Consider the following 24,396-nt stretch of genomic DNA (forward strand, 5'->3'; position numbering starts at 1 on the left):
AGTATAATTATACAACTTAAGTATAGAACTTTAATTTGTATTACTTCCCGAGCTAGTTCCTGCAGCTGAAAACCACACAATAAAAGTTTTAAATCCAGTCTAACAAAAACGTCATAAGTACTGTATCCTATACAGGAATGTGCGAAAATAAGTATCAAATTGTGAGTTTTATGGCGTTAGTTGTTTCTAAATTATTACATTTCATTGAATTGGTCCGAAAATGATTTCCAAACGTCAAATAACGTAGTATGCTTATGTCTGACGTATAGTGACAGGCAAACAAGTACTTTTCCGCTAGAGGGCAGAAAAATACAATTAACTTTTGTATCCTCGTGATTATAACTAGTATACTGTACACGGAATTGCAGAAGTATTCTTTATTAGGATCCCCATTAGTTTTCACATAGTGGTCGTCAGTCTTCCTGGGGTCTTCAAAATTTATACAACAAAAACATACAAAGGTTAAAATTACTCTATATACATATTCTGTAAGTAGTATAAAATGATACAAAAAATTACAGGCATAAAGATTTGTAATAAATAAAATCACATTACACCCAACCAAGTTATGTGTAAGATAATTTGCTGTTGCCTTTAGATGGGAGTACATGCCAAGTCAAGGAAGCTCTATGGTGAACATGTTTTATCTGTTCTAAGAATAAAATGGGGTGTGCCATTCCATATTATGATAGTACATTATACATAAACATCAAGTCTATTTTATTTTCCACTGTTAGCCATGATAATTGTTTGCGCATACTGATTACATTATCACGGAATGTACCAAACGGGCTGCTCTATTCTGTGCAAATTATGTTTTCTGTTTTATCTTTTGCAGAAGCACTTGGCCAAATAAGAGGGCAACACTCCAAATGTAAGAACACATGATCGAACGGCATCATGCAAAATTGCAGTTGGAACAAAAGCATTCCTTTGAAATTGCAATGTCCCTTCCCATCTTTGAAACAGCATGACCAATTTGATCAGATCAAGACCGCACTATCTAACTTCACCCTAGTTATTTGGCCTTGAACACCTGCTCTACTTGTATCCCATCAACATACAAATTAAATGCATTTAGCAAGAGCCTTTGTGCTACCAAATAGAGATTGAGTCATCTGCATAAATCATCAAATCAGCATATATATTTTTTTTTTTATCAGCACAGGATAAATCATTTACAAAAATTGAAAATAAAAGAGGTTCTAAACGAATTCCTGGAAGGAATTCACAAGACATTTCCACTGGTAGAAAAACTACCATTAAAAATACTTTTGTGTTCTGCAGTACAAATACAGCAACTCTTAATCCAGCCAGAGATGAGTGAGAAAAACATTTGAGCATTTCCGTAAAATCCAGGAGCACAGCGCCTAGAACTTCCTCTTTATCCATGGCGGTTGCACTAATGCTGTGCTGTGTCCTAGCAGAAGTACGTACTGTACATAGCGGTAAGATTTACATAGAGTTTGTCATTATTTAGTTTTATTTATCCAATTCAAATGTTGAATTTCTTGTTTGTAACAAGTTCCCAAAAAAAAAAAAAAAAGGTTTCCCTGTTTGCCAAATAAGAAAAGCACCTTATGGCCCGGCCGGCTGCCTTGTGGAAACAGTGTATTTCCTTGCAGGGGCCCCTCAATGTGTCCCCTTGCTCCATTTGCCCTCCCCCGCTTCCTTTCTCCATGACGTCCGTTTTGAAACAGCAAAGTTTGTCCGCTACAGCAGAAAACTAACATGCAAATTCTCCCCAAAAAAATAACTGCCGAAGTACAGTTCAGTTGTATTTAACTTTTAAGTTTAATAAATGGAATCAGTTCAATTTCTTTAGCTTACGCATGGGGTGGAAAAAAAAAAACATGGCACTAAATTGACATCACAATTTTTCTTTTATTTATTCCGTACAAAATAAAAGAATGTTAAAAAGTTTACAATGCAATTTCTTTCTGCCTATTTGGAAATATTTAACATGGACATAGAGGGGAACCTGTGTCTACTTTCAATTAAATCATTAAAAGTATTCTTAGAAATAAAAAAAAAGGGGGGGGAAGGGGTATGCAACATAATAGAAAAATAAGTAATAAGTTGAGTGTGGCCTGAAGAGAAATTTGGGGACTCTTGAAGGTGCTGTCTGTGTTGTGGTCTTGAGACATGATTTTTTTTTCCCCCACGGGATAAAAACTTGAATTAAAAAGAGAACAAAAGAAAAGCAAATCATAGAAAAGCAAGAAAGCAACACAAACCACACCTATCCTGTCTGTAGGCATAAAAAGATTCAGAATACAAATCAAAACGGAACTCCTTAAAACTATTGTGGTTGGATTCTTGTCTCCAGTGAAATAAAAGCCCAAGTTTAAAAGAGAACACAAAATTAAAACGCAATGTACAACCAGATTCTTTTCTCCGGTGGCCTCCCGCCGATGAAGAGTCTTTCGCTCCTCTGCCCCGAGCGACCGCCGTGAGAGCAACTTAAACTAAAAAGGTGTGTGTGTGTGTGTGAGAGAGAGAGAGATGTGGAAAAGGGGGGAGCTAAGAGTCATAGTCTTCGTCGTCGTAGTCCTCGTTTTGTTGTAGCATGGGAGCTGGTGGAGGTGTTGCGGTGGTCTTCATGGAGGGGTGCGGGGCAAAGGTCACCGGGCCCCGTGGTTGTGGCGGGGCCACGCTGTCCCCTGGGACCAGATTGTCCCCGTGCGGGTACTTTTGGGGTCCGCCGGCGCTACGGACGACGTGCATAGGCAGAAACGACGCAGTAAGCACTAGATTAGTGGTGGTTCTTAAAGGGTGGTACGCGGGCTCCCTCTAGTGGTGCACGAAAGAATCTCGAGCTAAGTACGCGTCAGTTGTATTCAACTTTTCCGTTCAACACTTTTGCATTTAATCTTTACAAAAAAACTTTGTTTATTAACATTTAGGGATAATTATTTAAATGTTGTGTGTAATACATTCCCCCCTAATAATTAAATATTCAAACCGTGTGACGTGTCAGCGAATGAGAGTGAAATTGGCTATTAGTTGCTATTGATGAGCCTCGTGCAGTTTTTTTGTGTTGACCAAATTAACTCATGAATCCAGCCATTTATGTAACATGGCTTCATGATTGTGTACACGCATCGTGATGATGCTTTGCTGATTATGTCTGCTCTGTTACAGCTGAGGACCGCTGATTATCACACAGCCTCAAGTAGTCTACAAGATGACAGGCATTGTTATTGATGCGTTTGAGACCGTACCTGTGAAACCTGGATGCAGCCTGCAGATTTGTGCTCGATTGAGAGCCATCCTCTTCGTCCCCATATGTCTCGCTGTCCTCCGTGTCCTCCTTTTTCCCGAAAATCCAACGGAGGACACAAATGCTTAGCCACGATAACAGAACGAAGATGGCTCTCTCTGTGCCAATCACCTCTCACCTCTTGTTCTGACTCGGTTCCGGACAACTTCTTGTCCTTGCTTTTCGAGCCCGCCCCTCCGTTTTTGTGACTGGACCCAGGCTTTCGACCTCTGGGGGGAAAAGAGCAACGGTATTTAAAAAATACGTTCACTTCAACTTTTACGTAAACACGACATTGTGAGGACGTATTTAAATGTCAATACCTGCGTGGCACCTTTTCCCCTGTCGCCTCGGTATGATTCTCATCCCCCTCGCCCTGCATGTCCGGAACCGTTGCCACCAGGTCTTTCAAGAAATCAAACTGCTGTTCCAGCTCGATGCATTGCTTTCTATCCACACATTACACTTTCTTTTAGTATCTGTGATCTTTGAGTGTGTATGGCGTGAAAAGACTTTGTTGGTAAGTGACATGGGTGCCAGTAAAAAAAGGCGTAGAACTGGCTGACTTTTTATATTTAGACCAATTGTTGTGTACTATTTCCTTGGTAGGCAAGGCTTTGCCAGCATCTTGTGGCATTATATGACAGAGCACGAGAAAAAAAAAAAAAGCAAATATGTGAGATTGGTGAGGACACGCAAAATCCACAGAATGCAAAACTTACAAGTGTGACGTCGTCATGGTCTTGGCATTCTTGGACTGGGTGACGTGACAGGCCTTTGTGAGCAACGACTCCAAGAAAAGTTCCAGGGCTCTCGCTGATGTCGTGATAAAGGAACCTGCTGTGACTCAACATGGCTTTGAAGAGGATGACGCGCAATGTTTTTTTTTTTTTACTGCAATTCAATGGGCTTCTAATAAATATTAATAAACGACTATACTTGCGTGAAATCTGGTTGTTTTAGTCATGAATTTCCTGACCATCTATTTAGTAAGCCCCAGTCTCATTTTCTATAATAAAAGCTCAAACTTTGACCATTCACGTAAAATTTCAACCCTATTCAAAACAAAATCCAAGACAGCAAAGGGAAGATTTTAGGCAAGAAGGATACAGATAATAACAGGTACTGCTGCAGCCACTTTGCCTATTTCTTCATCAGTCTGCATAATCTTCTTAATCCTTGCCTGAAAAACAAGAAGAGAGCACGAAAAATTAAGTGCTTGCTGAGATGTTAGACGTACACAGTGTTCGCAGCAGCTTGCCATGCTAAAAACAATGCAAAATTCTAGCGAACTTGAAATTGGTTACGTCGCATATTTGGAGGTGTATATGACTATGTTTTAACGTGTTATGATTATAAAATGTTGTGTGTGGATCGGGTTAAATATATCCTACGCCAGATAAGTTTAGAATGATAAATTAGCATTCACAAAGATTAGCTCATGTTAGCTGGACAGGACACCGGCGTCGGTAAACACTCACCGGTGGAAATCTCGCGTTGTATTTCTTCTTTTTGCTCGGCATTGTGAAGTAAACCTGGTGGTGAACACACACACACACACAAATTAAATATTACTGTGGAATAGTGAAAAGATCCACCTCCACGCAGACACCAAAATAGATACGCGACCGTCCCGGCCGGGCTAAGCAGTTAGCTTAGCACATTAGCAAGTCGTCGTCACTCCACTGCTGGTTGCGTAGTTAGGCTGCCCGCGGGGTCCTGATGCCCGACTCGGGCAACCATAATTTATCCCGAAAATGTGAATATTACGTTTTTGTTTTGTTGCTGTTGTTGTTGTTTTTTAAGATTGTATGAAGGGGATGTTTTAGTGCACTTCAGTGTTGAAATTGCAGAATACATATATTTTTATATATAATTATTATTATTGTTGAACGCTGAAGCGTGTAATTTTTAGCCTGATTCTGACTGCCAAACCATTACCACTTGAAATTATCCACCTAATTTCGGACATCTTGCGAACAATTTTACACACTCTCCAAATTCCTACTTTATTCACACTTCCAGTTTCTTTAAAAAAAATATTTGCCCAACCAGCGCAGACGCTACCGATTAAAACGATTTAAACGTCACATTATTACATTACGTTCATCCAAACGGAAAAGCATTATTTACCACATTTAGTAAAATGACTACGCTTCAGAGTAAAACTAACAAATACGTCACCTACAGTAATAAAGCATTTAAAAAAAAATCTTCAGAAGAACACTAAAAAAAAAATACCTACAGTATTTAACTCCTCCTTCTACAAACAGGCAGACAGCGCCCACTAGAGGCCGGAGGTTATATTTTCAAGGGAAACTCATGTTTGTTTTGACGTTGGTTTGACTGCCTATCACCATTCACCACATTTGACAAAACAGGTAACAGTTTACACTTCACATTACTCCATTTCGACATTCGGAAGGGGTGGCAATCGTATGCTGGAGCTGCAAATCTCTAATTTGACAACGGTTTCACGCCGAACGCGGCGGGTTGATAACAAGAGCTAGTGCGGCTAATGTAACTAGCAAAGTTGCATACGAAGCATGTTGTTTTTTCGTAATGTAGAGGTTGCAAAAGTACTCACATTCTGTACTTACAGTACAGTAAGTTAGTAGAAGTAGAGATACGTGTGTAAAGATGACTGGTTGAAGGCGAAGTACTGATTCAATGTTAAGGTAAAAAACAACAACAACAGAATCTTAAATGCACTTAAGTCTAAACGTAAAAATGTTTTCGGCTCAAGATAAACAAGTATGCAAAAGAAAATGATGACAACTTTAACTAATTTAATCTATTGTGTTTTTTCATCTTAAACAGAATTGTTCAACCGTGAAAGTGTGATTAAACAGGAGCATTATAGAGGAGGAAGCTGTGTCCCTGTTAGAAGGCGACATGGAGCCCTCGTTTCCCGCTGAAACTTACGCTGCAGAGGCCATGGCGGCTGACATGGACCCTGGGATCGTGTTCGACTGTGAAGAAAACTCAATGTCAGAGTTCGATGACTGGCTGGAGAGCAACAGGCCATCGCAAGTGAGGCGATATGGTGACGAGGAGCTGGGCGTGAGCCGTGTGGGCTGGATTTCTGTACTGGGTCCGGACTACTTCCCTAATACCGGGGAGGTAGTCGCGCTCCAGGAGAGCTGGGAGAAATTGGTGGCCAGCGGGCGAGCGGTCAACTTTGAGACCGTCAAGGAGCTGGCGTTGAACCACAGCGTCCTCTGGGGCAAGTGGCTCATGCACCTGGACCGCGGCTTCAAGGTGGACCACGCATGGGAGTGCGTGGCCAGAGCGGTGGTGGACGGCAAGATCTCCAGCGCCAAAGTCAGCCCGCACGACCCCATCAAAGGAGGCCAACATGTCATATGCGTCTACAACGATAACTTCACCGACGAGAGCCAAGTGGTCGAATTGGACGCTCACATCCGAGCCTCGGGGGTCAAGTGTCCCATGTCCTACAAGCCTGACGTGTACACGCACCTGGGAATCTACCGGAACAACCGCTGGATGCTTTGTCCCACCATCTACGAGAGTAAATTCAACCTGGAGTGCGTGCCCAGGCGCTCGCGCATCATCAACAAAGTCACCAATCTGGATGTCATATAAGCTTGACGACGAGGGTCATAGCTGTTGAAAAAAAAATCCAGTTCTTCCTTTTGTTGGACATGCGCACATTTTAAAGTTGTGATGGGCATGATTGAGAATACTTTTGCGTTTTTGCTTTTTTTGAGGGAGCCATCTTTGCATGCCGTTGACAGAGGCGTAGCTTACAATTAGGCAAACAAACCAAGCAATTGCTTGGGGCCCCCAGAGGGCCAACATATTTAAGAACAAGAACAAGATGAAGGAGCTATCCATCTGGGAGTAAAAAACCAAAGGAAAAAAAAGAAGAAGAAGAGAAGAGAAAAGAAAACGACAGCGGTGAGTGTATTAAGTAAGAGTTGTTGTCGAATGGTTCTCTGTCGTGCCTCATATCAACCCCATCTGCCAGGGCCCCCAATCCCTTCTTGCTTGGGGCCCCTAGGGATCCTTGCTACGCCACAAATAAGTGAATGTTGTTTGTCTATATTAATCTATCTTACCTTGGTGGGAAACCTCCAGATTTTTGCACATTTTCTTTTAAGTATTGACACATACGTTTTGTTTTTTCATAAACAGTTATGAAGTTGCCAAATACAGTATATTTTGAATACTCTGGCTTGTGCATTTTGCTGCAAAACTTTGATGAATTTACAGTCACACAAGTGCAAAACATCTCCAAGCATCTTTTTTTTATTATTAGATAATAAAGCAAAATCGGTTTGATTCCAGTTAGTTGAAGCTGCTTCCAAACAATAAATCAGTTTCAGTTTTTGGGTCTAATCTGTGTTCACCATGCAACATTTGAGAGAGCAACCCAAATGTAATATGAATTTTGAAGTGGTGGTATTGGAAGTGTAAGTGGGAGAAACAATTTTTGGGAACACAAGATAATTGAGAAGCTTCAAAATTACAATGACGATATGTTGATCATTTGTTTCTGGCATTTCAAATAAGATGAGATGAGAATTTGTCAATTGACATTTTTTTTCTAATGTAAAAGCTATGCTTTGTGTTGTTATAATGACACCATTGGGGAGACATGACCAAACAAAGCATGAACCCTTTCACAGTTAATTGCCATACAAGCAGATGTGAATGTTGCCTGTATTTTTTTTACTAGTAGACCCTTCATTTGGTTCTGAACACATGACTACAATTTGGCAAGATATCTATATATATATATAAAAAAAAAAGGACATTGGTCCACTATGTTACCGCGTAACAAAGGAGACAGACTATTTGAAGCAATAGCTGCATAGACTTACCTTAAAGTCTGTTTGCATTCCTAGACAGAAAAGCAGACTTGTTGTCATCGTTAAACAAAAACACTGAACATGTTCAGAAACTTCAACAGGACTTTTTTTTTTTTTTTTTTTAAAGCTACATTCGTTCCCTTCATGTCCGCCCTAAGGAAATACATCTGAGCATTTTTTTCAATAGCACAAAAATATGTCTTCTTCCTTTTTTTGAAGGGGGGCGGAGTAAGGAAAAAAAAAAAAGAAAGAGAATCACTGAAACTAGTGAGGCAAAACTGTGCGCTAGTTGACACAGTTGTAGCACCTAATGTAGTTTTGCCAACTAGTATGCTAGAGTAGTCATACCAGTGAGGACAAAGTGTGTACTAACACACAATGACCTTAAGGTGAATATGGAATAAATGCTGAAAGGGCTTTCCAGACGTGCGCGATGAACAGGGTTCTTAAATGTCTTTTAATTAAGCGGGGTGTCCCGAAACAAAACCGGCTTGGCTTCCACGGTAAAAAAGGAAATGAGATGATCCTCATCCACAGAAATCAACTCGTCAGACTCGTCCAGCATGGCGGGCCGCTGCTGGTTGTTGCTGTTGTCCATCATGCTCTCGCTCTGGAGCAGGTTGACGATGCTGTTGGGATAATTCATCCAGGTGCTTCCCGGGATGCCGGCCAGGTCCGAAGTGTTCCGCGCCGCCGCCGAGTGGCCGGCTTGCTGGCCGTGGACGCTCTCGTCCGGCGGGTTCAGGAGGTCCACAAAGTCGTCCATGTCCAGGCTGTCCAGGTTTCCCGAGGCCTGGGCTTCGGAAAAGCTGGGGAACTGCGGGATGCCCTCCTCCGCCGTAGTGCCGTCCATGGGGAACTGAGAGCCCAGCAAGGGGAAGAAGCCGGTGGACTGCGAGGAGGCGGCGTTCCCCTGCGGGGCCGACGGCTCCTGGGTGACAACCGAGGTATTGCTGGGGAAGAATTCCTGAAGGTCTGACAGGTTGACGGTGGGGTATTCCTGGCTGGAAACAGACGGGTGGCTCACGGAGCAACTCTGAACCCGGACGGCTTGATGCTGCGGGCCCAGGTTCAAGCTCTCCATGATCTTCCACGTTTGGCTCGTGGCTGCGACTGAATTGCAGGAGGGGGCGGGGGAGGTGGAGAAGTGGGAGGGGGAGGAGGAGAAGTGGGAGGGGGAGGGGGAGTAGTGGGAAGGGGAGGAGGAGAAGGGCGAGGCCTCCACCTTGGTCTGGCTTGAGAACATCTGACTCGGTTGCATGTGAGTGAAGGAGGGCTGCGGTTTCGCTCCGGTGGCAACAGGTGGAACTGCAGCAAAAACACAACCAGCACAATGAACAAAACATCGAAGCGACCTACCGTGCATTACTGACAACCGATAAGGATTTGATGATGCCGATTATGACATTTGGCAGTTAAATTCTGATGACTGATTAAACAGCCAATTAAGTAAAAAAAAAAATACTATTTGTTTTGACACAGTAAGGAGTAAAATATAAAGGGTTAGTTTTCAAAGGAGTAAAAGTCAAACAGAGATCTGAAAAATCTACTTAAGTACAGGAAGTGCATAGATATATTTCATTACTTTCCACCAGTGTTCATGTGAATTTCTCAATCCCGATCAATGTCATGTGCGGAGCGACGAAGACAATAACTAGCAGACTCACAAGCTGGTGCCATCATGGACGCGGGTTTGCTTGGGGCTGTCCTCCTGGCAGGGCTGAAGTGACGTCGATCGGGTGGCAGGATTGATCCTGAAATCCCAACAGGCAGAGCTATTATTATTATTATTATTATGAATCAATAATTCAGGTCTTACTTGTCGACAGCAGAGATCCCAGCTTCAGACTCTGGAACATATCGCCAGTGCGTTTCCGCTTCTCATTACACCGGTATTCGTCTAAAAGGGGTTTACAAAAGAAACGCCGATAATCAAGACGATTATTATGCCGCAAAATCGTTCGAGGGATGGCTTAAAGACATACCCCGGTCAGCGGGCAGGTACTGGAAGTCCATGGGCTCGCTGACCTCGCGGTCCGAGGGCCGGCGCAGCTGCACCTTGACGCGGACGGGCTCGCTGAGGTTGGTGTCGCGGTAGGGCGGCGTGCGGAACACGATGGCCACCTGCCTGTGGACGTCGGCTTGGGAGAAAGTGCCTTTGCCCTCCCAGGAGTCTTGGAAGAAGCGCACCTCGATGTCTTCTGTGCCGAGAGAGGACGGGTGGGTTTTTAACAGGAACCGGACCTTGCAAAAGACCGTCCAGCGCATTTTTTTACCTTTTTGTACTTTGTCGCACAGTAGAAAGATTTCATCGCCGCCTTTGCAGCTGCCTGAGTTGTGGTTCACTCTGCAGATCTTCAGCTCTGCTGTGTTTGGAGCCCCTGAGACAAGACAACCATTTTGAAAAAGGGTTCAAATAGCTGCATTTTTCATTTTTGTTATTTTTTTTGTTAATTTTGTCTTGACTTAAGTTTTGTTTTAAATTGTTTTTAAAACAGGTTTGTAATTTTCTTCTTTCAAAATGCTTGTTTTAGTTGAGTTTTTTTTTTAAAGTTTTTTTTATATGGAGCATTGTTAGGTAGAAGATTTAAAAAATAAAAAAAAGTCACGTGTTGTGTAATAAAGTAAATTAAACTACAATTCTCAACAACTGTTTGACCTTTCTTAATCTGTACACAGCAATACCGAAAAAGTACATTTAAAATGGCTCTTGTATGATATTAACTGACAAAGACGAAAACTGACATATTTGCTACGATCAGTTTGTTTTGCTCATTTAAGAAGTAGCTTTTTTTTTTAAGGCATTTTTTTAAAATTCTTTTCTGTTAACGATTTAATTTTAGATTAAGTTTACTATAATAACCTTGGCTTGAACACTGCTTGGGCCAAATTTGACCCATTTTGACATTTGATGACAATAAAAATACCCTCAATGACATTCACTCAATATGAAATTTGATTACTTTTGTAACCCAAAAAAATAAATGTCCTTTCTCGTGGAGGTGCTAAAGATTTGGTGTAAACTGATGCTGTTACTAAAAAAGATTTTAGATGCTGCGTGTGTGTTAAATCAAGAAAAAATGTCACGAGTCATCTTGAAACTTATTTTGGGTGAAAATAAAAATCATGACCAGAGTTCATGCCTCTAAAAATCCAGCAGATGGCGCTACGTGTACAAGTCACATCACTCACTGTTATCAAAGATTGGCTGCGAGATCACTGGCTCCAGCGGGAAGTGGTCCCCCGTCGGCAGCGTGATGGAGGCCTGGAAGCAGAGCCGCACCGAATTCAGGTCAAATTCTTCCTCCCACACCTTGGCCTCGGGAACTGCAACCAAAAGACAGCAGGGAGAGGATGAGGGTGTGGCGCACGGTCCGGCTGCGTGTCCAGTCAGAAGGCGGCTAATGGCTTTCATTATGTTTAACATTAGGCAGAGAGTCGACTTCCAGGTGAATGTAGGGCTAGGCGATTGCGCAAGAAATAATAATAATAATAATAATAAACAGTAAACACGATTGTTTATTGATTTTAAAACTTAGTATTTATTCAATTAATCAAAATTTTAATTTTAATATAACATGACAGCCAGAAAAAAAAATAGTATAATTATATATATATATATATATATAAACTAAAATAATAGCAATCAATAAAAATAAATAAGAACTGGTTGGAGTACAAGAATGCTGTTCGTTTTTTTCTCAGTTTAGGAAGAATATATGATGAGCATTACACTGGGGGACACCATTTTTGTTGAGTTAGGCCTGACAGCGGTTTGAACTATTTTTTGGGTGCAGAATACAAAACTGATCTAAATTTTTCTCTATCACACCATCAACTCTACATTTTCTAAATAAATAAAAATACATTAAAAGCCCAAGATGGAAGAGTTACAAGCATTGATTAAAAAAAATACTAATAAAAAAACAAGACAAAATGGAATCTAACTTAAAACGGTATGTCCATGGTTACAAAGTTAAGAGAAAAGACAGGCACTAATCTTCCTAATTCCTACTATGCTAGCTTTCTGTTTACATAATCAGCTCTTCTTACTACAGTCTTACTACAGCGAATCAGTGGAATTTTGAGTCTTGACACACTAGAAAAACTGACAGCAATTTTGGAATCAGCATTGCAATTTTAGATTTAATCAGCATAAAAATTGCTCCCCGGTGTTATATTACATTTCTGTACATGTACCTCCAACAATATTTATCATTTGAGAGAATATCCCTGCTGGAACGCAATGCTAATGGTCTCTTAACCTGTCAATGTAATTTTACATTGACTGTTAGCATTAGCAGCGGCGATGTTTCAAAAACAAAATGCCCGCCACTTACTGTTGAAGGGGTTGTTGTTAGTCTGCAGCCGACACGTGATGGCCTCAATCACATCCTTCTTCTTCACACACTGAATGCCCAAATTCTGAAAACTGAAAACACACTTTCCTAAAAATGATTTGTTATTTACAACTAATGAATGTTCATCTAGCAGTGACGTATAGTGACAGGCAGAACACAGTTCATTTATTGGTTCAATATTCATGTTGCAAATTATGCGACAGCAATTAAAGTTCCAAAACGTTTTTTTTTTTTTTGGTTTGACTGACGTGTGTAAAAGGCAAACATGCCATGAGCCAATCTGTGCTGTTAATGATCAACCCGGCTTTGAGTGCCAAACAGGTGGCTGACTGCAGCCTCACCCAGGGTGGCGTTCGTAAAAAAACAGCCACTCACACGTGGCTCAAACTCCGAGAAGCTCGCTTGAATATGCAGAATTTGCGTACCTGTGTATCCGCCTCTCCTGCAGGTCGGCCTCGTAGTAGCCGTGCTTGCAGTCCTTTCCGACCAGCTCGTGTGGATGAGGCTTGTACGGCGTGTTCTTTGTCACCAGGGAGATGCGAACGCGCAGGGGGCCGCTGTAGTTGTGCACCTGGGCCGTGACACACACAAAAAAAAAAAAAAGCATCGTGAATAAAAGGAGGCAGGTGGTAAAGTAGCAATTATATGAAGTTTATAAACATGGTAACGTCTGCTTATTTCCGTTAGCCCGTCTATGGCTTTTAGTACTATATGTTAGCATTAAGCTACTTGACTTTTGTTGGACAAATGATAAAAGTATTTTAGCAACATATTTTGTTCTATATTTACTAATTAAACACTTTTTTTTTTTTGCGTACTGTTTTTCTCAATTCCCTCACGGAGCAAGTGAACTCACCTTAATTGCCGGGTGAGTCTTGGTGGTGTCGTTGCTTTTCTCCCCAGGTATGCTGCCCGCAGAGCGCCCCTCGCACTTGTATCGAAACCGCATCCCGCGCTGCTTCGGCTGCTCGATGATCTCGATGCGGGGGCTCGCTGTTTGGACTTGACAGAGCGACAACAACGTGGTTGAAATACACCAAATGACCATCTCGCATGGGTCACCGTGGGGCTCGTGTGGACTCGTGTTTTTTTTTTGTCCTGATGATTCATCCTACCTGGGTTGAGCGTGTTGATTGGCCATCCGTACACACCTGGGATGGACACAAGGGGAATTTTGAAACGCACAAAATGCCAGAGCAACACATGGAAAATCATTTCAGCACATTTTTGTGGCTTGGTAAGAACTTCTCATTCTTGGTGTGGTCTCAGTGGAGGTGTCCTAAGAGTTCAAAGGTCACAGAAATACACTGAACATGCTGACTTGAAATGACACGTTGTGAAATTGTGTCCAGTAGTTTTTTTAAGCACAGCTCAGTTGTATATTTAACTTTTGTGTTAAATCCAGTACTTGGTGAAAAAAAAATTGAGACTCACTTTAGATTTCATTTAGTAAATGTCAATGGTATTTTTATTTATTTAAAATTAGCATAACATTTGTTAGCCACACAGTTGCACTAGACTGCATCCTTCATTTGTTAAAAAGAAGACAAACCCGGTGATGACAATTATCGGTAAACGTTTGCATTCAATCTTGAACAACTGCTTTGAAACTTTTTTTTCAGTACAATTTTCATGTAAGTTTTATGTGCAAAACATTTGGATTGGATTATTATGTAGTGTTGTTTTTATTTTCTTTACACGCAGTATTGTCACAATTTTCAAACTGTACATGTTTCAGTGATATACTTTTTGGAATAAAATTTTAGATGGACACTGGGGCTTGCTTAGTGAGTTTATGTATATATATATAGAGAGAGAAATTTACTTGGTTTAAAAAGTTTGAGAACCCTCGATTATAGATTCAATATTCACAATGTAATTTATGATCACACTTCACCCCAAACTGGCACCACATACAATAATAGCCGATAGCTTCCATTTTAGCCGAACGGAGGGTGCATAGTTCAAACGCAGGAAAATACCAATGGACGTGAAATATTCAACAGTATGTCCCAAAGCGAAACTGCTCAATATTAAATGACCTCGTTTTCAAACGACGTTCTGGCCTCGATAGTCGTAGTAGGAAATACGTGACCCAACAGGCCCGTCCCCCAACTCAACATTCACTCATACTGTACCAGGAAGGGTAATCATTTCAAGGTGAGTTGTTGAGGATCTTGATGATCCCACACGCGTACGTAATTAAGGAATAACAAACGTTGACAATCCACTAGTTGCGCGGGGATTCCCCTGGGCGCAAAACAACACCCCGTCCACTTTCACCCCACTCCACCCTCCGCGCTTCAAAAAAAAAAAGTGAGCAAACACGCAGCAAAACGGACGAAAGCGACTTCACTTACTGGCCATGGCTCTCACAACACCCTTCGGACTCTCTGGGCTCCTATTGTCAAGGTTGCGAGCGCCAAAGGTGCAAAGTCTTGGCGAAAAAGCGTCTCAATTCGGAACTACTCGCTAGTGTCGCCTCCTTCTCTCTCTCTCTCTCTCTCTCTCGCTCTCTCTCTCTCTCCACCCACCAAGCTACGGCCCAGAGTTGGGACGTAGTGTCAAGTCGCATGTGAAAACAACACACGCATTTTCCGGTAAGGCAACAACACTATTGTTCTGAACTTAAAGACACGACATCGCGACAGTATTTACCTATAGAAGAGGGCGGGGAGAATTACACAGTTACAAGGAAAATAACTCAACCCTTTGGAATTTTAAGTATTGCTACATAAACTACTAGTCACAAAATGTGATCTGATCCTCACTATAGCACACGATCTGCTAAATACACTATTACCATAGAAACTATTTCATTACTCACAAAAGTGAAAAATTGATCTTTCAAGTGAAACTATTGATGTTACACTTTCCCCAAAAGAAAACAAATTTCAAATTGCACTTTTAGAGAGAGAGAGAGAGAGAGAGAGAGAGAGAGAGAGAGAGAGAGAGAGAGAGAGAGAGAGAGAGCGCTGTTATCCTGCAAAATATCTTGATGAACTTGGGAATTAATTTTTACACCAATGACGGCAATGTGTCCAGGCCCTGTAGGAGAAAAGTGGTCCCAGATCATGACGCTCCCTCCGCATTACTATTGGGATGAGGTTTAACTTAGTTAGTGTCAACGATTGTTGCAAGTCCCGAGCTGAAATTTAGGATTCACCTCATTGAAATGAGCACTCTGTGCATCAGTTCTTATTTTAGAAAAGGGAGCATGCATTGTAAACAGGAAGTTAAAGCTTTTATTTTTTTTTATAAAAACGAAGTTCTTTTTTTTCCGGTTGGATTGTCGTCGCGCTTTATGGCAAACTGGCAGGGCTCGTCACCGCCCACTTTAAACAGCGCGGAAATACCCAGATGACGCACTTTGAGGATCAGAAAACGATCGTGTGCGCGTGGGAGAGGCTTTAAACCACAACTCCCGATTGAATTAAGTCATCGTCTGGGGGATAGTTTCATAGTTGATTGTTTATCTTAACACACATGACCAAAAATAGTGTAGAGGACAATAGTCGCTCACACATGTCATCTCTTGACAATTTTTATGTTTTATTACTTGTTAACTGTATCGGCCCAAGCCGCCCAACTAAAGAAAGTGTAGGCCGGGGAAGGGCGAGGATACGACAACGCCTCCACGTTTTGCCCACGAGATGGCGACGTAGGCGAGTAATTTTAACATCGTCATCTGAAAAGCACAACAGGTCAAGAATGTAAGTTTTTACAGTCCCAACCCCCTAAAAAAGAAATAAATATGAATAGAAATTCTCTACCATTACATAATCCACACATTGAACACGGAAACTGCTTAGATACAGGAAACAAAACTATACTTAAAATGTATACACATAAAAATGAAGTAATTGTATTAAAATGTAAAAGCAAGTTTTAAAGATTAAATACAAATGTATTACACATAAAAGTTAAATACAACTAAATTGAACTTGGGCAAACTGCTTAATTACTTTTATTGTATTAAATTATGCGACAACAGTCCGTCTTTTTTTATTTTAAATAAAGTACAATACTAGAGTAGAGTGCTAGTTTTAATATTAAAAACATGTTCCGATTTTTTTATTTTGTTTTTTGTGTGACTGGAACAAAATAATGGCATTTCCACGGAACAAACTACAATGGCACCTATGTTATGAGCCGTGGTCGATTATTATTGCTAGAAGTTAACTATTTGAATTTTACATCACTACAAGCATGTAGCCGTTATACCACTGCACAAAACGTGCGTGTGGGGGGTAGTAAGACATGGGGTGCCTCATACACACAATATGGCAGACGCACTGACGTATCTCAGCTCAAATGCGGGCTTTATGTATATTTGATGTCTATGGTCGCCAAGGCAGAAGCTAGAATGATGCCTTCATGGCCTCTCTTCAATCGTAGGACATACGACAGTTTCTTGTAATTATCACGAAAACGTGTAATAAATACGTCATATCCAAACTAGTCGCTTTGGATCATTCTCGATCGACTTGTGGCCGATTGAATCGACGCCCTCGTCGCGTGAGTGCGTTTACGTATGCAAGGGACTTTAAAGGCAGCGCAAGGCATGTCATAAACGGCTGTGCCGGGGAGGTCAGTGGTGCGTTTGAGACCAGTGAGGCGGTACCTTCCTTCCGAGCCTCCTTCACTCTGCGGCGCAAGCGAGCTCGTCGGAACAGAAATGGCGGAGGGGGAGTTGGACGTGGACTCGTTGATTTCCAGGCTTTTAGAGGGTGAGTGGGATTCTTTTCAACGCCGATTCCTTTGCGATTCGTGACATTGCGTCCCCCTATTATGGTCCAAGGGGCCAACAGCTTAAAGCTTTGCTCGACTTGCTAATGGCAATGGGGGGGGTAAATGTATTGCTGGTGAAATCACAGCCGCACCTTTAAGCCGAATCCTCCCCTTTTCCTTCTTTATGTTGTATTTACACGTTTTTTTTTAAAATCGGTTCTTAAATCTTTACCACCGATGTGTGGCGTTTACGTGGCAACAAAAAGTTGTCGTTTTGCGGCCGTTGACTGTATGTACCCCGACGCTAGGTGGGGTAAATGTCGTTATTAACGTTCTGACAACGTCTTTTTTTCTTTTTTTACAAGCGCTTTACACATGATGTCATCACTGACGCGTGCCGAAATCAAACACAGCAAAGTTGGCGTCCTATTTTTAAAAATGCTGCTCGTGTTTCTTGAACGCAGCAGCTCAGTGGTGGGCGCCAGCTTCAGGTTCGCCTCACTCACAAAAGTTGGTGTTATTCCCCCCAAATATGGAACGTAACATGGTCAATATCCTACGCCGAAAGTGTCAGCACAGTTAATCGGTTCTGGTAGATAGGGAACAACTTAAAACGGGCTGCGCCTGTTGAATTTTCTAGCAGTCTTAAGAAGAATCGCAGTTGTTTTTCAAGGGGATGTGACACGCGCATGTTATGTTTACATGGGAAGAAGGCGGAATAAATTAAATTTGTCATTGTACAACTTTTCCCTCTATATTAGCCATTTTTTTTACATTTACTTTTTAACAGCATACTGTTCTACACTTTATTAATACACCGGATATAGTAAAGCAGAGCCACATCACGATACACAATGAGCACGTTCATTAACGCAAGGGCTGTTGACACTCATTGCACATGCATGTCCAAAGACAAGTTTGTTTTTTAAGATAAGTCTAATGCGGATTTTCACCTATTGCGGTTGATTCTGGAACCCATCATCTTTGCTGCTGGTGCAATCTGGTCGGCCGCATCAGTCTTGTCTGTGTGGTTCGTTTATCTCAAGGCAGAAAACACAAAAACATGGCTGCTTTGTGTCTTTTGCAAACACGCCATGGACTGAGCTTCTGAACAAATATTGAACAGTTTGCACACAATGTGCACGACTGCAGCACAGCCTAATCACCATCCAGATTGATTGGGCATGTTACATAATTGACTGGATTGACTTGATTCTGACAACGTTAGCAGCTGAGAAGTCACAAGATAGCGACCGTATATTTAATTGTTTATATATTTTGAAGCTTTACGCATAATACCAATGCAAATGTGCGTGTGAGGTACATTATATTTGTTAGTATCTGTGACTTTGAATGTGTGTGGTTTCAAGAGGCGGGGCCTGCTGATTGATGTGGGAGTCAGCCAATCAGTGTAGCATTAGCTGCTGCTGCCTCTCGGTTACCGTTTGTGCCGTAAAGTGACTGAAATTGCACCGGCAGCTTTGTTTATCATTGACCACACTGTAGTGGGATTACAATTTGGTGGTAGGTTATGTCAAATTAGCAAATGTTTACTCTACTGAACACTTAACAGTACATGAAATTTCAGCACAATTTCTTGGCACCAAGAAAGAGGCCACCAAACCGCAACTATGCGTGGAGTTCACTGTATACTGTAAAAACAAACAAACACCAATTAAAATGGTATAAGTGTCAGAACACTGTACATCCCGTCACCGTCTACAGACCAAAATACATGTTAGTGTTTTGTTTCAATGATGGCGGACACATAGATACACATAGCAACAGAGCTGTCTTACTAAATGTCAGCACACACAGCTGTCCGTGATACTAAGAAACCGAGCGGTGACGAGTACCGGGGTTCAATTCTTCTCTCAGCGGCACTACGGACAGGAAGTCAAAAGTGACTGCCAAGTCCGCCTGTGCACAAATCTAAACGTTTAAGAGCAAAATCTCTCATTTATAGCCCTGGTGATTGAGAGACTCTTAATGATGACATTTTGGAGCTGCGTAGTTTGCATTGCCGGCACGGCGCACTGTTGCGGAAACAATGGCGGCGCCTGTGTGTCGAGGAGTGTTTGCCCCCTCTGGCAAAGGGGGCTCGGCCAGGACTTGGACCCTCTTCTTCCAGACCGTAGTCCCCCTCCGTTCTCTGTTTGGTAGGTCTCACAAAGACGCTTATTCTTCTTGAAATGTCAATGGTGGAACAAAACGGCCTGTGCAGGACATTGCTTTGCATTTTCTCCCTCCTAGTTACTCTTGAGTCCTTCCAGCTTGGGGATGCACAGTCATGGTCTATTTCAAGCACTGTCTGATTCAGATTCTGAAAACTTTATGGAACGTAGATCCCGTGAAAAACGCTTGCACTGCAGTACAGCGCAGGTCCTAGCAGTAGCACCGACGACGACTACGTAATCGTTTGGAAAGCATCAGACAGGAAACACACCTGGCTTGGCGCGTGCGTTTCTTCGAAGCTCCCTATGCCGGCTCGTCTAGTTCTCATTCCATCGTCGAGGAGAGGAGACCTGAAGCACTCCCTCTTTGTCCTGACAGCCGACTTCTCGAAGTGATGCCCATATATGGCCCGGCTCGCTCTTTAGACGAACGCTGCTCCTCTGAAATGAGTGGAAAAAAATAGTCGGGCCAAGTGGGAGAAAACCAAATGTGAACTTATGACCTCTTTCCCGCACTGAGGCAAATGTGCATAAAAACAACAAAAATTCAGTGAAAGTGCTTATAAAAGTACTTTAAAAAAAATATATATATATTTGTAGTGATTCACATAAGACACAAACACTTTCCTCACACCCTCTCATCACATGCAAGCACGCGCACATGTAAGTTGGCACAATTAACAAGTATTTTTTTTAAACAAACTAATATAATAACAGGCATGCAGTAGAGAGTGAGAAATGATCTCATATCACGTAATTGGTCAGAAAATTAGGATTTTCATCCAATGCATTGTGGAAAAGCGCGTTTCCAAATAGTACCTCAGCAAAGATGAGCCGAGTGAGACGATGATGGCCGGGTTGACATCGGCGGGGCCCTCGCTTCTCCTTTGACAACTTTGCATCTGAACAAGAGGGGTGGGGGGGACGAGGTGGGGGGGGGGGGGGGGCGATCGAATCATTCCAAACTTAAAAAAAAAAAAGCTTGAGGAAATGTTTGTATTACGACATGTGGTTTGTGTTCATCCGCCGACACCGTGTATGCTGGAAATTGCTCTTGCTGGGTTGCCATGGCGATGAGACGTGTTTTGTGTGTGTGGGAGCAAGACGTCCACTTTTTTCATATTGTCACAAAGAATGCTGGGATACATCCCTGGCACAAGCTCATAATGGTACGTCCCAAAGTCAAGGTCATTATGTGTGTGGGAGAAAAAAAAAGTGTGTCTGTCTCGGCTAGCGGCTGAAAGGCAAGCCCCTGTGTGTGTTTGTTTGTCCTATATCAGTCCTGACTTGTCAGTTGATCCAGCAGCCCAATCTGTAAGCACGTCAGCGCAGAAACTCAGAGGGAGGGGCGTCAAATCGCTCACTTGACACACGGCCGCCCGCACACACGCAAACACACCTTTTTGTTTCACACATAGCCTCTCTCTATCTCACTCACACACATAAAAAGGACCCACCCAACTTTTTGAGTTATTAATTCAACCCAAATATTTGGGTCAAATGGAACAGCCCAAAAAAAGCCAATCTTGGGGGTTTTATACAAAATTTAAGGAAACTCGTGATGGCAGCCGATAACAGAATTGGCTGTTTTATGATGAAGAGCTAGAAATTTGAAGAATAGAAGCTTGCGATTAATTTCGTGCACTTTTAAGGAAAAATGTGATATTGAGATATATAGGTCTTTCTTTAAAATGATCTGTCATTGTTTTTTTTTTTTTTGGGGGGGGGGGGGTTATTATTTAAAAGTACTAGTTCGTATCGGTATCCGTGACTACCCAAGTAATAATTTTTTTTTTTTACTATATATATAAAACTCGTGATGGCAGCCGATAACAGAATTGGCTGTTTTATGATGAAGAGCTAGAAATTTGAAGAATAGAAGCTTGCCATTAATTTCGTGCACTTTTAAGGAAAAATGTGATATTGAGATATCAATCTGTCATTGTTTTTTTTTTGGGGGGGGGGGGGGGTATTATTTAAAAGTACTAGTTCGTATCGGTATCCGTGACTACCCAAGTAATAAAAAAAAATAAAAAAATATATATATATAAACATTTTGTGGTTATTTTTGTGGGTTTTTAATTTTGGGTAAAAAAAAAGTTGGATTGGGCCCTTTTTCACCCATATTGAGTTACTTTTGACCCAGCTGTTTTTAGCGTGAATGATGACAGCAAAGTTCCAAGCAAAGTCCAAGCGTAGCCTTTGGAAAAGTAACTGTATACACATGAGAAGAGCTAACGCGCCAACTCTGTATTTCAGGATGAATGGAGGAGACTAAGAGTGTCATTTACACTTTGCTTTCGCGTCCCCAGTGCGAGGATGTCGTCCGGGGAAGATCGTCCAGATGACGGAGGCCGAGGTGCGGGGCCTCTGCATCAAGTCCCGGGAGATTTTCCTTAGTCAGCCCATTCTTCTGGAGCTGGAGGCTCCGCTCAAAATCTGTGGTGAGCGCCGCCCGTCCGTTGGCTTGACCGTCAACGACCCCCCCCCCCCACCCCTTTTGTCTGTTTTTAACCAATCCGTTGGTCCCATGCGTGCTCCCCTCCCTCCAGGTGACATCCACGGGCAGTACACAGACTTGCTCAGGCTCTTCGAGTACGGCGGCTTCCCCCCAGAGGCCAACTACCTGTTCCTGGGCGACTACGTGGACAGGGGGAAGCAGTCCTTAGAGACAATCTGCCTGCTACTGGCGTACAAGATCAAGTATCCCGAGAACTTCTTCTTGCTGCGGGGCAATCATGAGTGCGCCTCCATCAACCGCATCTATGGCTTCTATGACGAGTGTGAGCGCGCTCGCCTCGGCGGAGCTTGCAGCCGACGTACGGCGTTATCACTTACCCTGTTATTTATCTCTCAGGCAAGCGGCGGTTCAACATCAAGCTGTGGAAGACTTTCACCGACTGCTTCAACTGCTTGCCTATCGCCGCCATTGTGGACGAGAAGATCTTCTGCTGCCACGGAGGTACGCCGGGGGGTCTGGACAAGGGCCGTGTTGGGTAAAGAGGCCCCGGCCACTCATGATGCGGTGTCACGATACCGCCCCACAGGTCTGTCCCCTGACCTGCAGTCTATGGAGCAGATTAGACGCATCATGAGACCCACAGATGTGCCAGACACAGGTTGGTGGACACTTTAAAGCTAGCATGCTGTCAAACAAGTTGGATGGACATTTCAATAGGAATTGTACTGAAAATGACATCACACTTGCTGAGGGCTCAAGTCATGACCGCTCATATGGCCCAGCTTGCAAACGTCACATAATTGGCCAAACTCAGGAAAAGGTGAGCCACGATTGGTCGTTACCTGAGCAACCGTGATGTCGTTTTCAGTCAGCAGCAAGTGGCAAAACGGCACTCCCCTGAGATGGACAAAAAACGGTGGATTTTGCTGCTTAATTCAGATTCCACAAATGCTATATGTCATCAGAGTTGCGTGTTAAAAGGAAAAAGTTCAACATAGTTATTAAGTCGAAGTTTTGTTGTGCTTCCTAATACTACTGTGCAACTAACCTAATGGTGTACGACTACATCATTTAGCAACTTTTAGTAACAAATCTTCCTTTAAAAATTTTTGGGGCTAAAACTGATTTCATGATGAACAACTTTTTTCAGCATTAATTAAAAAACTATCAACACATTAACGCCATCCTACTTACGGTATTATTATGAAATATGAATATGACAAGTGAGCAGTAAAACTACTTAATTCAAAACGTGGCAAAGTAAAGGTAAGCATCATTATACGAAATGATATATGGCTATATTTATATTTTCACAAATTTTTCATGTGTTCATTTTTTTCCATTCTTGTCTTGGTTTACGTCTTCAGCGGTCCATTGATCTCCTGCAAACTGACTCCGCTGCACTATTGCTTTAATGTCTTTGCACATGACATGGATCACAATCTTTTTTTTTATAATACATAGATTTTTCGTTATAATTAAAACTTGGACACCTTCATCTTGTGTTCTTAAGTGTACCTTAAATGTTCTGTTCGGAGTGATAGCGCTTGTGTTGTCATGAAACCTGCCTCTTCTCCTTTTAAGGGAGTCAGACACTCTCGCTGCCTTTTTTGCCCCACATCCTCTTTTATGGTCTGGAGTGGCTGTGTGCACGTGACAAGTTGACAACGCACGCATGCCCACGTGCACGCCACGCACACAAACAGTGGAAACATTTTTAAACCGTCCAGTACCATCCTCCAGGCCTCCTGTGCGACCTCTTGTGGTCGGATCCAGACAAGGACGTGCAGGGCTGGGGCGAAAACGACCGCGGCGTCTCCTTCACGTTTGGAGCCGACGTGGTCAGCAAGTTCCTCAATCGGCACGACCTGGACCTCATTTGCAGAGCCCACCAGGTTCGAAAAGGCGACGTATCTATGACACGTGATTGTGATACTTACTGACGATGTGGCGCCCCCAGGTGGTGGAAGACGGTTACGAGTTCTTTGCAAAGAGGCAGCTGGTAACGCTGTTTTCAGCTCCCAACTACTGCGGCGAGTTCGACAACGCCGGCGGCATGATGAGCGTGGACGAAACCCTCATGTGTTCCTTTCAGGTGCCCACTCAAAAACTGCAGTTAAGAAGAAGCAGGCAAACATCATTTATTAAAAAAAATAAAAAAAACGGTTGTGTTATTTAGATCCTGAAGCCCTCCGAGAAGAAAGCAAAGTACCAGTACGGCGGTATGAACTCCGGCCGGCCCGTTACTCCTCCCCGTACAGCGCAACCTCCCAAAAAGCGATGAAGGAGGACAGAAGAAGAGAAGAGGAGCGTCAGCGTCGTCTGGCGTCGGCTTCTCGTGGCACAAAAATCCATCAACTGTTCGGAAAAAAAAGACAGCCCATTTTTTCTTTATCTCCAACTGAACTGCCTCTCGTCTACCCAAATGTTGCCCGCTCGCATCTATGTAACCTTCAAATATTAAAAATGTGACAAAATACTGTACACAAACTGTGGGGTCGTTTTTGTCTGTTCACACACACACAAAACAGTATTGTGGTGTTTTAAAAACACTTGCTCTCCACATCACATG

At 42.5% G+C, this 24,396-nt stretch overlaps 4 protein-coding genes across 12 annotated transcripts; 2 read left to right on the top strand and 2 right to left on the bottom strand.

Moving 5' to 3' along the window:
• Positions 1 to 1,864: 1,864 nt before the first annotated feature.
• Positions 1,865 to 4,985, bottom strand: drap1 (DR1-associated protein 1 (negative cofactor 2 alpha)). Its single transcript, XM_077545195.1, has 7 exons — positions 4,744 to 4,985; positions 4,373 to 4,445; positions 3,985 to 4,078; positions 3,586 to 3,711; positions 3,402 to 3,492; positions 3,225 to 3,313; positions 1,865 to 2,710 (listed from the first exon to the last, which is right to left on the bottom strand). The coding sequence occupies exons 1-7, from the start codon at positions 4,783 to 4,785 to the stop codon at positions 2,524 to 2,526; spliced, it is 702 nt and encodes a 233-aa protein (XP_077401321.1). The 5' UTR covers positions 4,786 to 4,985; the 3' UTR covers positions 1,865 to 2,523.
• A 525-nt stretch (positions 4,986 to 5,510) lies between these two features.
• On the top strand, positions 5,511 to 14,231 carry c15h11orf68 (chromosome 15 C11orf68 homolog). 3 transcript variants are annotated; one of them, XR_013288440.1, is made up of 3 exons: positions 5,511 to 5,643; positions 6,083 to 7,183; positions 11,255 to 14,231. XR_013288440.1 is itself a non-coding variant. In XM_077545130.1 (2 exons), the coding sequence occupies exon 2, from the start codon at positions 6,158 to 6,160 to the stop codon at positions 6,866 to 6,868; it is 711 nt and encodes a 236-aa protein (XP_077401256.1). In that variant the 5' UTR covers positions 5,511 to 5,643; positions 6,083 to 6,157; the 3' UTR covers positions 6,869 to 7,454. The 3 variants fall into 3 exon arrangements, 1 of the variants encoding a protein (XP_077401256.1); XR_013288439.1 differs by having other exon boundaries at positions 11,258 to 14,231; XM_077545130.1 differs by lacking the exon at positions 11,255 to 14,231 and having other exon boundaries at positions 6,083 to 7,454.
• rela (v-rel avian reticuloendotheliosis viral oncogene homolog A) lies at positions 7,519 to 14,973 on the bottom strand. Of its 6 annotated transcripts, none has more exons than XM_077545123.1 (10): positions 14,819 to 14,973; positions 13,574 to 13,609; positions 13,315 to 13,460; positions 12,884 to 13,029; positions 12,438 to 12,529; positions 11,290 to 11,424; positions 10,083 to 10,478; positions 9,917 to 9,997; positions 9,765 to 9,872; positions 7,519 to 9,405 (listed from the first exon to the last, which is right to left on the bottom strand). In XM_077545123.1, the coding sequence occupies exons 1-10, from the start codon at positions 14,823 to 14,825 to the stop codon at positions 8,555 to 8,557; spliced, it is 1,998 nt and encodes a 665-aa protein (XP_077401249.1). In that variant the 5' UTR covers positions 14,826 to 14,973; the 3' UTR covers positions 7,519 to 8,554. The 6 variants fall into 6 exon arrangements, with proteins under 6 accessions (XP_077401249.1, XP_077401251.1, XP_077401252.1 ...); XM_077545125.1 differs by lacking the exon at positions 14,819 to 14,973 and having other exon boundaries at positions 10,083 to 10,295; positions 10,374 to 10,478; positions 13,574 to 13,722; XM_077545126.1 differs by lacking the exon at positions 14,819 to 14,973 and having other exon boundaries at positions 9,765 to 9,851; positions 10,083 to 10,298; positions 10,374 to 10,478; positions 13,574 to 13,722.
• A 1,942-nt stretch (positions 14,974 to 16,915) lies between these two features.
• On the top strand, positions 16,916 to 24,314 carry LOC144035442 (serine/threonine-protein phosphatase PP1-beta catalytic subunit). Of its 2 annotated transcripts, none has more exons than XM_077545129.1 (8): positions 16,916 to 17,188; positions 21,623 to 21,807; positions 21,916 to 22,146; positions 22,221 to 22,325; positions 22,411 to 22,482; positions 23,568 to 23,719; positions 23,785 to 23,919; positions 24,004 to 24,314. In XM_077545129.1, exons 2-8 carry the CDS (start codon positions 21,708 to 21,710, stop codon positions 24,106 to 24,108), a joined length of 900 nt encoding a protein of 299 aa, XP_077401255.1. In that variant the 5' UTR covers positions 16,916 to 17,188; positions 21,623 to 21,707; the 3' UTR covers positions 24,109 to 24,314. The 2 variants fall into 2 exon arrangements, with proteins under 2 accessions (XP_077401255.1, XP_077401254.1); XM_077545128.1 differs by having other exon boundaries at positions 16,919 to 17,188; positions 21,676 to 21,807.
• Positions 24,315 to 24,396: the final 82 nt, after the last annotated feature.

Source organism: Vanacampus margaritifer, chromosome 15 (genome assembly GCF_051991255.1).
Source record: "Vanacampus margaritifer isolate UIUO_Vmar chromosome 15, RoL_Vmar_1.0, whole genome shotgun sequence".
Classification (NCBI taxonomy): domain Eukaryota; kingdom Metazoa; phylum Chordata; class Actinopteri; order Syngnathiformes; family Syngnathidae; genus Vanacampus; species Vanacampus margaritifer.